The sequence below is a fragment of the Colobus angolensis genome, unplaced genomic scaffold (assembly GCF_000951035.1).
Source record: "Colobus angolensis palliatus isolate OR3802 unplaced genomic scaffold, Cang.pa_1.0 Scaffold217, whole genome shotgun sequence".
NCBI classification, from domain to species: domain Eukaryota; kingdom Metazoa; phylum Chordata; class Mammalia; order Primates; family Cercopithecidae; genus Colobus; species Colobus angolensis.
Window position 1 is genome coordinate 4,485,955 of NW_012115344.1, and position 12,074 is coordinate 4,498,028.

The 12,074-nt window shown below is 34.5% G+C and overlaps 1 protein-coding gene across 1 annotated transcript in view; it reads right to left on the reverse strand.

The window, feature by feature from the left end:
* The window catches only part of TACR3 (tachykinin receptor 3), a 105,258-nt gene that overhangs the window by 54,462 nt on the left and 38,722 nt on the right, over positions 1 to 12,074 (reverse strand). Inside the window, exons 2-3 of the mRNA XM_011943250.1 lie at positions 5,311 to 5,499; positions 3,325 to 3,475 (exon numbers count right to left, since the gene is read on the reverse strand). Of these exons, the coding sequence (XP_011798640.1) occupies positions 3,325 to 3,475; positions 5,311 to 5,499 (340 nt within the window). The remainder of the gene's footprint in view (positions 1 to 3,324; positions 3,476 to 5,310; positions 5,500 to 12,074) is intronic.

Consider the following 12,074-nt stretch of genomic DNA (forward strand, 5'->3'; position numbering starts at 1 on the left):
CTTTCCCAAGTGGAAGGAGCCAGTCCCTTTTGAACCTATGAGCCCTGCTGCCTGGGATTGTGGGGAGGTGGTACATGCACTCCCTTAGTCAGCCCCACTGATGTCTCAGTAGGTTGTGCACCACCCAAGTCCACTGGTTGTGAGTCCAGCACAGCACTATGACTCACGTAGGAGTTGCAGTCTTGGTGGCCTATACTGCATTTAAAGTTTATTTGGAGCCCCAGAGGACTTTAGCCCACTGTGGTGAGGCGTGGAGGAACTCAACTTCTGACCCATGGGATGGGTGACTCCTGTCTGGCTAGGGCTGGATTAAATATTCCCTCTATGCACAGACATCAGCTAGATTCAGATCAGTTTTGCTTTCTCCTGTGACACGGCAGCACTGAATTCCAAGCAATGTCTAACAGTTGTTGTGTGCTCTCTCTCCCAAGGGCACAGATTCTCTCTCCATGCCACATGGCTGTTGCTGGGGATGGGATAGGGGTGTCACTGGCAATTCAAGACTGTCTTTACTACACTCTTCAGTGTCTCTTTCAGCTATATGACGTTAAAATCAGATACTGTGAGAGCTCTCATGATTTTTGTTTCTTATGAAATGATTTTTTTTGTGTGTGTAGGTAGTTGTTACTTTGGTGTCCTTCTGGAGTGATGATCAGTGGAGGCTTCTATTTGACCATCCTGCTCCACCCTGTGTAGTCTTTTAAAATTAAGAGTCTGGCTCAGAGTAGTGTATAGAATGGTTTTTCCCAATAGTCATGATTAGTTTGCACTCATGTAGCCATGAGCCTTTTTTTTTATGTCTCATGTCCAACCTGTAATATCAAAGGTGTATTCTTTAGGAGACTACATGTGAATAAACGGCCCAAGTAATCATATGAATTCAAAATAACATGATTACTAGTAATAGCTGTATTCTAAACAATTCCAGACCAATATTTTGATTTTAGATAAAAAGAAAAAAATTAAGAGAAGAGCCAGCTATATTTTAAAATTTGATTATTTTCAGCAATATGTGTATTAGTGCCTAGATATCAACGGTCATACCAATAACTGACTGTAAAAGAAATCCAAGGACAAAAAGATTTATTTGAGAAGTCCATAACATAAAGGGCCATTTCGTATTATTTTAGCCTAGAATACAAACCAAGAGGAAGACATTTATACTGGAACTTTAAAATGTCTTACTTTTTTGAAATATTCTAGAAGAGTTACACTCCCAGTCTGAATTAGTATTTCTACTTTGAAATTGTGGAGTAATGAAATCAAAAGGAAATGTTTTGCCTTACTCTCACCATTTATATAGAGACAAAATTAAAAAAAAATCCCTCTTCCTTTGTGTTCCCTCTGGGACACTGAATTCAAAAATAAAAGAAACACTCAGATTAAACTTTTATCTCTTTCTAGAAAAACATTACATGCATATAAAAAAAAACCTATAATTTACATTTACTGGGTTTATTTTAATTTGTTTAGGAGTGCATAGTGAAATGTTTAAAAAAATCTGAACTAATATGAAAGAAATAAAAGACAGAAACTAAGCAGGTACTATAGAGAAATTATTCTGAAATACCCAGAACATAACACCAGTTATTTACTGTGATGATACCTAAGATATAGCTCTAAGAAATTATCCCAAGAAGAGAGTATCTTTCAACGTGAGCAAGATGTTATATAAGGCAGGTTGAAATTACAAAGGGGAAAGAGATACTGTTCATGTAGGAGGGCCATGTTTTTGAAACTTTCCTCACTTTAGGATTCCTTTGTAGGTGCCAGAGGCCATTTGGTTGTTAATGTACATTATTTTTAAGAAAAACTTTTTGGCCGGGCGTGGTGGCTCAAGCTTGTAATCCCAGCACTTTGGGAGGCCGAGACGGGCGGATCACGAGGTCAGGAGATCAAGACCATCCTGGCTAACACGGTGAAACCCCGTCTCTACTAAAAAATACAAAAAACTAGCCAGGCGAGGTGGCGGGCGCCTGTAGTCCCAGCTACTCGGGAGGCTGAGGCAGGAGAATGGCGTAAACCCGGGAGGCGGAGCTTGCAGTGAGCTGAGATCCGGCCACTGCACTCCAGCCTGGGCCACAGAGTGAGACTCCGTCTCAAAGAAAAAAAAAAAAAGAAAAACTTTTTGAAAGAAAAATAAAATTGAATTACATACATAGTAGATACATTTTTGTACAACCTGAAATGAGTAAATTGATCTGGAAAAGCTCATTTGTACTTTTTGTTTTCAAATACTAGAAATCATTGTAAATGTTAACCAAACATAAATACGGTCTAGTATTATTTGTCAATATCAGAGAAAACGCACTATTAAAACGCAATCCATTTTGTACATTGCATTTTTAAAACCTGATTGATCATTGTTAAGTGAGTTTTTGTAGCTAAGTGTTTTTGAGATTGTTGAGTGTTTTTTAAAGGAAATGTTCATGTGTTGCTAGTAGTACTATGTAAATAAATTAGTCATAAATGAAACAAATAATAATGATTGGCATAATCAGTAGGACTCATTTATTTTTGATAAAACCTCTCCAAGATGCATTAGGTACACACCAACTGTGGAGAAAAGGATGGAATGTGTTTCCTTTTAACTCCACAAATTTATGAAAAATCTAACTTATTTAGTTGCATAATGGTAGTAGAAAAAATCTTAATAAAAATAATCATAGTAAAATATAGACATAATATTTTTAGAGATGTTTTTGTTTCATGTAAATTAGAAACAACCTTTTTCATGTCACTCAATAAATTGTAGAATAGTATTAATACAATCCTTATCCTTTAATCATACATATATATAAAATGTCTTATCAGGAGAAAGAACACACAGAGAAAGTGAGAGAAATAAAGAGAGACAAGAGGGGATGGAGGAAAGTTAGATATCTATTAGAAATTATTGGACTTTCTAGAAGAGATGTCATTCCTGGAATAAAAGAAGCTTTAAGTAGATTATAGAATACATCAGAGGCATTCTTTTCAATAAATGACAAAGAAAGACAGAGTTGCAAAAATACAATCAACTGGAATAGTGAAATTTGATAAAATTTTAGCAATTTCAGCAGAGTAAGAATACTTTACAAAAGATACTTTTTAAGAAGTATTCCTGTAATGAAGTAACTATTATATAGCAAACTGATGTAGTATGTAGACAGTGACTTATACAAAACTAAAAGAAAAAAAGAAAAGAAAAAAATTAAAACAAAGACATTAAAAATAGGGGTAGAGCATCAGATCATATTGTATTAACATGCCATGACTATATTGTTTTTCTTTCTGATGTACCATAGCCTATGCAAATGCTAGGTAAACAACATGGACCAGTACCTTTCTTTTGGCCTTTAGCTGCTCATGATACTTGTCACAGGTATCTCCTGGGATTTCTCCTCCCCAGAGAGTAATTCCAACAATGGTGTATGTGATGCCCATGATGAGCAATGGGAAACAGTACACCAGTATAATGACGATAATGTGGTAACTACAAAAAATAAGAAACACACATGCTGAAAACTTATTGGAATGAAATAGTGGGGACTGCATTTGCTTAGTTTTAAATCATAACTAAAACTACCAAGAGTTATTTCTACATTATTTCTATACATTCATCTCAAAATTCCATCAAAATATCATGCTATTGTCACTTATATTTATGTTTCAAATGCTGCCAGTTGATGTTTGTCAATCTTTACTTGGTATATGAAAACTGTAGCTGGGTTGAAGGGCTCAGTTAAACACATGTTCTCCTTGCCTAGAGGTTGAGGATGAACGACTTTCCACTGCTTTGTATTCTGCTTGGTAATTGTTTAGCTAAACTAATTAAATGTGTCATTGGAGGAAAAGGGAAGGGATAGAATAAACAAATCAACTGGCATATATTTTCTCCTATATAGGACTATCTTCTATATTGCTGCAACATCAGACATACATAAATTGTTTTTCATTCAAATGGGAGGAAAAAATTAAGTGATACTCTGAGCCATAATGAATCCACAAGTTACTACAATTTTAAAAAATCAGGTAAAGACATTTACATGCAATTTTCCAGAGCCACGGTCCATTTGATTGCATTATTAACTTGGTAAAAACAAAACAAAACATGTTGACATAGTAGTCAAACCAGAAGTATGCTGCTGTAAATTATCAAATTAAATTCTGGTATTTAGTAGCTTTCAATCAAAATTATCAGAATTCAATTAGAGCCGAAAAGGAGAGTAAGCCATGTTACAATAGCCCAAATAGAATTTTACAATCTTTTGTGTGGATTTCACTGTCTTGGACAGCTTTAAAGTAATTTAGAAGTTTGTTTTAACAGTCTTCTCCATACCAGTGGTTTTTCTTTGTAAAGTGAATCTTAAATATCCTTGTCTTTCCGTTTCTCAGTAGATTACTAAGTATTGATTTAAAGTCAATGAGGAAGTAATTCAGTCAACAAATAATTTGCAGATGATAACATTATCATACAATTAAGACGTATTAATAATAATGAGTAGCATATAGTACTCAGTTTAATATGCACTGCCTGATTTTCCTTAAATAAGTGCTTCTTAATATTTTTGTTCAAAAATCTGAACTTTGGGTAGAGCAAAGGTAGATAAAATGACTGCTTTAAAAGACAACCATTATTTGCACCATTTGCTATTTTTAAAGGGACAAATTGATGAGTAAAATAGAAAAATAAGCATTTTATTGAAATAAAATTTAAATGACTATAATTTAAAAACAAAATGCAAACAATTACACAATTACATTATTATTCCTTTTTGCTTGATTTGAGGTGGGTATAAAACATGAACCAAATTTTACCATATATTATAATATTAATATTTCCTTTTCAATCTAGTGTTGAGGGTTTTTACTGCTTTTTGCTTGTAAGCAAAAGAACATAAACCAAATCAAACTAAAATAAAATTAGATAACTTACTAGAGTGCTCCTTCCATTCAACTAAGCTCCCTAAAAGAGCAATCAACACATTTGGGCTTTGATTTCTTTCTTCTCACTCATTTCTCAATCAATAACACAATGCTTTTCTTTGCACATTGCTTTTATCTTTTATCACTTCCATCAGGAAACTCTCCAGTACCATCCCACATAGACATTCTCATATTTCCAATGAAAAACCTTAGTAACTTACACAAACTTATTGACCACATACAAATAATACTATATTACAGTATTTTTATATATTTCCTTTTCCAAATAATGTATGAACCCTGGGGGAAATGTGTCTTATTTGTTTAATTGTTGTTCCTAATCTGTAGTTTCCTAAGTGATTGATAAACTGAATTGAAAATCATAATAGAGAATTAACTTACGTGAAATGTTGTTTGGGACCTTCTGGCCATTGCACAAAGCAGAGAGTACGGCCGGGCATGACTTTGGTTTTGGAATAAAGACATTGAGGGAAGGCAAGCAGAAATGCTAGAATCCAAATACTTCCAATGACAATCTTGGTTGCTGTGGCAGACAGTCTGGGTTTCAGGGGATCAATAATAGCCATATACCTATATAAAAACAAACAAAACCATTTTGTTGGTTTTCTCTGTAACAGTTTGAAATGGAGTTTCAAAGGTATTTCAAAGGTGTTTCAATAGTTACAGTCATTGGTCTTTTGGGAAACCAGTTGATAAGGACTGCTTGAGTAGAGGCAGCATAGAATGGTAATCATGGCATAGTCTAGGAATCAGGCAGATCTAGGTTCAAATTCTATTCTGACACTTGTTTAAACTTTTTGAACCTCAGCTTTATTATTTTTAAAATCGAAATAAGAACACCCATCTCTTGAGGTAAAGTGAGGATCAACAGATACAAGTCAGTGGTGCCCAGCCTTTTTGGTACCAAGGATCGGTTTTATGGAACATAGTTTTTTCCATGAACTGGCAGTGGGTGAAGGAGCGATGGTTTGGGGATGATTCAAGGGCATTACATTTATTGCACACTTTATTTCTGTTGTGGTTCCATTGTAATATATAATAATATAATTATACAACTCACCATAATGGAGAATCAGTGGGAGCCCTGAGCTTGTTTTCCTGCAACTAGACGGTCCCATCTGGGGTTGATGGGAGACAGTGACAGATCATCAGACATTAAGTTCTCATAAGGAATACTCAACTTAGATCCTTTGCACGTACAGTTCATAATGGGTTCGCTTTCTATGAGAATCTAGTGCCGCTGACCTGACAGGAGGCAGAGCTCAGGCAGTAAGGTGAACACTGGGGAATGGCAGTAAATATAGATGAAGCTCCCTAGCTCACCAGCCACCACTCACCTCCTGCTGTGCAGCCTGGTTCCTAACAGGCCAGGAACTGGTACTGGTCCCTGACCCAGGGAACTGGGGACCTCTGATGTAAGTGAAAGATATTAATGATTTGGTGTTGTGCCTAACACATTAGAATTCATAAATGTCTGTTGAATGGAATTGGAAAGGCACTTAACAAGTGCTTACAAATACTGGTTTCACAGCTCAAAACCTTCATGTCTCCTCTGTATGTTTAACTTTAAAAAATATAATTCTGGAGAAATAATATGGATTATACCACATACTTGACAAAGATGAGAAACTCCTATAAAAGATATGGTCCACAAACCCATTTAAGAGCAGCAAGAGACAAGTTCAGAATTTCCGTGATTAATAAATCAAGTTTGATTGAGGTTATGCCTTCCTGTTATACCTCATAATGAATTCATACTGCATCATGAATGTCTTCATGGTGCCTATCTGTGTAACTACATATAATACTGTTGTAACGGAAAAATATATTTGAGTCTCTAAAAAGTATACTTACAGCACACTTAAATATGACTTTTGGAGGGCAACTTCTTGGGGAAGTTAGGAATTCTGTAAATATGGTAAGTAAAGTCATGCTTTATTAACTTAGTACAGGTAGTAACAATATAGCTGAAAGAAGCAACTTTCAATTTTGAACTGGAGATAGCATGGCTAATTGCCAAATTCTAGCTAATATTCAGAGGCAAAAGTAATATGTACTAAACAAATTAGATTTCTGTATTTTAATAAAACATAATCTTTATATTGTTTCAATTCTACTTTTGGTCATTTTATGTTTATAAAATATATTTTGATTTATGAAAAATTTTCAGAGGTAATACTTTCATCAGAGAATGAATATCACATAGGCCAAAAAATGTTAACCTTGAGAATAAATATTTTAAAATAAGGATATTTCATCAATATGTTTGTAACTCTTTGCTGTTGTAACTACTGGGCAGAATTAAATCTTCAGAAGATTTTGTGAAAATTATCTATATAATATTCTTAATACTAACTATAGTCATTATTTACCTAAGGAAAATAGTCTTAATTCATTATGTATAACAGCTATTAGATAAACATGTAACTTAGATTTAAAAAATAATCATATTTGTCCTTTTGTGACTGGCTTAATTCACTGCATGATTCCAAATATATGTAGTACCTAAAAGAGTAAAACATATGAAAGTGTAGAACAGATGATGATTGTTGGGGACTCAATGGGTATAAAATTTTAATAATGCAAGATAAAGAAGTTCTAGATGTCTGCTGTATAACATAGTATCTATAGTTAACAATAAAGTATCATGAACTTGATTATGTTAAAAGGATAGATCTCATGTTAAGTGTTCTTAACACACACACACACAACAAATACACACACATAAGAATACAAGGACATTTTTCGAGGTGATTGATATGTTTAGTGCCTTGATTGTGGTGATACCACGTTTCTCCAAACTCATCAAAATGTATACATTAAATATGTGCATTTTTTGCATATCAAGTATACCTCAATAAAGCTTACAGAAAGAGAAAAGAAAGAATAATGATAAAAAAGTATCTAAGTTTAGGAAAACAATGTGAACTCTACAAAGAAAAAAATGCGTATGTTTCAAATAGGAGACTTTAAAATTCATCTCTCATGCTTATGCTGGTGAAGATAATAATAAAAAAATTATTGATTGTTAACCGTAACTAGGGTACATAATGTATGTAATAAGGTTACATACATCATATATACTCAATAACCATAATAATCCAACCACTAGAATAATACTATTACCTCTATTTTACAGAAAAGAAAACTGACTTAAAAGATTATGGGAATTGCTCATAATGATCCAGATAATAAAAGAAAGAGCTAGAATTTTAAGCCATTTATGCCAGTCTTCAGAGACAATATAGATACAGATTATAGCTTTTGAATATAACCATTTATTTTAGTAGAGAAACAAATATGACCATTTATTCTAGAAGAGAAATATATATATTCTCCTCCACAATATATATGTGTTTGATACTTACATATTACATATGTGTGTGTGTTAGAGATACCTATCAAAGAATCAGAAGTAGAATTTTGCCATTTTGCATTTTTGAATCTCAAAGCCTTTATGTGTAACATTAAAACAAAAGTAAAATATATAAAGAAATTGTATGTGGGCATTTATGTTCCTGCTCATGTTGATTATAACTCACATAGCATTTATCTCAATATAGGAATTATTTCTGTATTGGTGTTTCAAAGCCAAGCACTTGTCAATACATTTGTTGTACTGAACTGAATATCCCTCAAACCTCATTATAATCTTTTGCTTTGTTGCTTGCTCTGGCATCTAATGATTGCGATTTAGATATTTAGAAAGTTGAGTTCTTGAGACTAAAAGGAGAAATGGAATAACACAAGCAGGCTTAAAGCCCTGTCCAACTCCTGTAGCACAGATAATTCAAAGTAGACTGCAAAGCACATTGATTCTTCTGGCTAGTCTAATTAGTCTAATGCTAGAGAAGTTATTTTCTGAAATAATTTGTACCTGTTAGAAATTAATTTCTAACAGGTAGAATATTGTGTTATTTGAATTATATGGAAATAATCAATTTATGTTCTCATAAACATGTTAGTGATAGTAGAGATACTGAAACTTCTAGCATACCTTTTTGTCATAGCTGATCTGATCCATGATTCATTTATTCAATAAAACATTTATTGAATGCCTACTATGGTATTCCAAATGCTAGTAATACAACACTGGGCAAAAACGGTTTTCTGTGAGGTAGAAACATACTTCCCAAATTGTGAAGTCCGTACCATTTGTGAAGCAGACAAATATTAATCAAATAATCTCACCAGTAAATGTAAATTACAGATGTGACAACTGTTATGAAGGTAAGGCCAACTGTATACATGAACTGAGAAAAATACATTTAGATTGTACTTCAATTTTCCCTAAGAAAAGTCATTCTAGGTTGAAAGTTGGAAGGATAACCAGGCAAGGTGGCAGAAGAGTGAAGGTTGCAAAGACTTCTGGGAGAATGAACAGCAAGTGAAAAACTCCTGTGTTGATGGTGGTTTTTTAAATTATTTTATTTTATGTTATTTTATTTTATTTTATTTTATTTTTTTGAGACTGAGTCTCACTCTGTCACACAGGCTGTAATTGCAGTGGCACAATCTTGGCTCATGGCAACCTCCGCCTCCCAGGTTCAAGCAATTCTATTGTCTCAGCCTCCTGAGTAGCTGGGACTACAGGTGCCCGCCACCATGCCCGGCTTGTTTTTGTATTTTTAGTAGAGATGGGGTTTCACCACACTGGTCAGGCTGGTCTCAAATTCCTGACCTCAAGTGATCCGCCTGCCTCGGCCTCCCAAAATTCTGGGATTACAGGCATGAGCCACCACTCCAGCCTGATGGTGGGTTTTTATGGTTTGAATTGTGACCCTCCAAAAAAGATACATTGAGGACCCAACACCCAGTATCACAGACCTTATTTGGAAACAGAGTCTTTACATAGGTAATTGGGCTTAAATCAGGTCATTAGGGTGGTCTCTAACCCAATATGACTAGTGTCCTTGTTTAAAGGGAAAATTTGGAAACAGATATATAGGGAGAATGTTATGTGAAGACAGAATATTGAAATGAGGCATCAACAAGCCAAGAAACAGCAAATATGGCTAGCAAATCACCAGAAGCTAGGTTAACAAAAGGAAAGAGTCCCATACAGGTTCTTGAGGGAGCATGTATCATGGAGCACTGATTTCAAACTTCCAGCTTCCAGAACAATAAGACTGTAAATTACTGTTATTTAAAGGCACCCAAATGTGTGGTATATTGTTATAGCAGCCATAACAAACTAAGATAGTGGGTACAGGTGGGAGAAGCATTGATTATTGATTGTTAACCGTACCTAGGGTACATAATGTATGTAATAGGGTTACATACATCATATATACTTAATAGCCATAATAATCCAACCACTAGAATAATACTATTGCCTCTATTTTACTAAAGAATATGAATATTTATATTCTTTAGTAATTACAGGATACTGCAACTGATACACAGAAAGTAAAGAGGGAAGGTGGTTTAAGATGAAGTTATAGTACAGGTGGTAGATTTTTTTTTTTTCCTGTGGGATGTAATTGAGGCAATTTTATCAGAGAAGTAGAATAATCAGATTTCCTCCAGAAAAGAGCTTCGAGCTTCAATCTGGAGACTGAAAGAGGAAAAGAATGGAAACAAAGATTGGGCACGGTGGCTCACACCTGTAACCCCAGCACTTCGGGAGCCCAAGGCGGGAGCATAACTTGAGGCCAGGAGTTTGAGACCAGCCTGGCCAACATGGAGAAACCTCATCTCTGCTAGAAATACAAAAATTAACCTGGTGTGGTGGCACATGCCTGTAATCTCAGCTACTCAAGACGTTGAGGTATGAGCATCACTTGAACCTGGGAGGTGGAGGCTGCAGTGAGCAGAGATCACATCATTGCCCTTCAGCCTGAGTGACAGATCAACACTCTGTCTCATAAAAAATAAAAAATATATATATAAAGAATGGAAGCAGGGAAGTAAGTTATCTAACGTATGTTCTGATTTGGGTCAGAGATAATTGCTGCTTAGAATAGGGCGTTACACTGGAGGCTGAATTAAATGAATGGTTTGAGGAAAGTAAAGAAATACCAAAATACTGTTGTAGAAAGGGACACTTAGTTAGCCAAAGAAATAGGGAGAATTGCCAGGCTCTGGTAAAAACTTATGTGAAATTTTTGATTTGGAATTCGTTTGGGCACCAATATTTTCTATGCCATAACTTTCTTCAGCAAAAATAATTTGCATGGAGGGAATGGATACTTAAGCTCACCTGAACAAACATTTTCTGGACCTTGAGAAGAAATAGTCAGATCTGAGATATAATTTCACCCAAATAATTGTCAGTACTTTACTCCTTTAAAAAATATTTTATGTGATCACATCAGCTTTTCCAAGGTTTTCTGCTGAGTTGCTCATCACCATTCTTCCTTCACCAGATTCTTAAAGACATTAGAATCACCTTAGTAGGATTATTTCATAAGTAACAACTAAGAGCTGATTCTTTACTCTTCATATTAGCATATCACCTAAACATGTTTTAAAGTCACTTTTTATTACCTTTTATAGAAGCTGAAATTCTCAGAAGCATCTATTGAAAGCTAATAGTTTTAAAGCCACCTCTTAACAGTTTTCATTTCCACTCTAATACCAGACCACTTTGCATTACCACTTACTATTTTTCTGGTATAATTGAGGTGATCTTTTATGTTTACTTGTTGTCCTTTGAAAAGCAGATTATTTTGGATGTAACTTTTGTTTGCCTGCTGTCAATAAGAAAGCCTTTTCAATTTTGTAATTGTTATTTGTATCTATTATAATTCTTCCTTTTGTTGGCATTTTTATTAAGTTGTTTCTGGATTTCCATGTGCTTTTACAGATTTTCAAGTTTTGCAGTAAAGACAGAGTGCAGCTTTCAGATATTTACTTGATTGTAGAAACTATGCAAAACATAATTTGCCTAAAATGATATGAATTTTATTGTCTTCCAATCAATTTGCACCGGTTATAGTAGAATATGTTCTAGTCTGTTAAGTCCCAAACACAAAATGCGGTCTGGCTACTCTCTGTGCAAAATAAAGATTAGTTGCAACAGCTGCTCATGACCCATAAAGTTTCAACTTCTGGCCTTCAGTGCTAGAGTATTTTCCGCTTTGACAAATCATTTGAGAGATACGTGACCTTTGTCAAAATTGCATTTTTTAGATACATTTTAT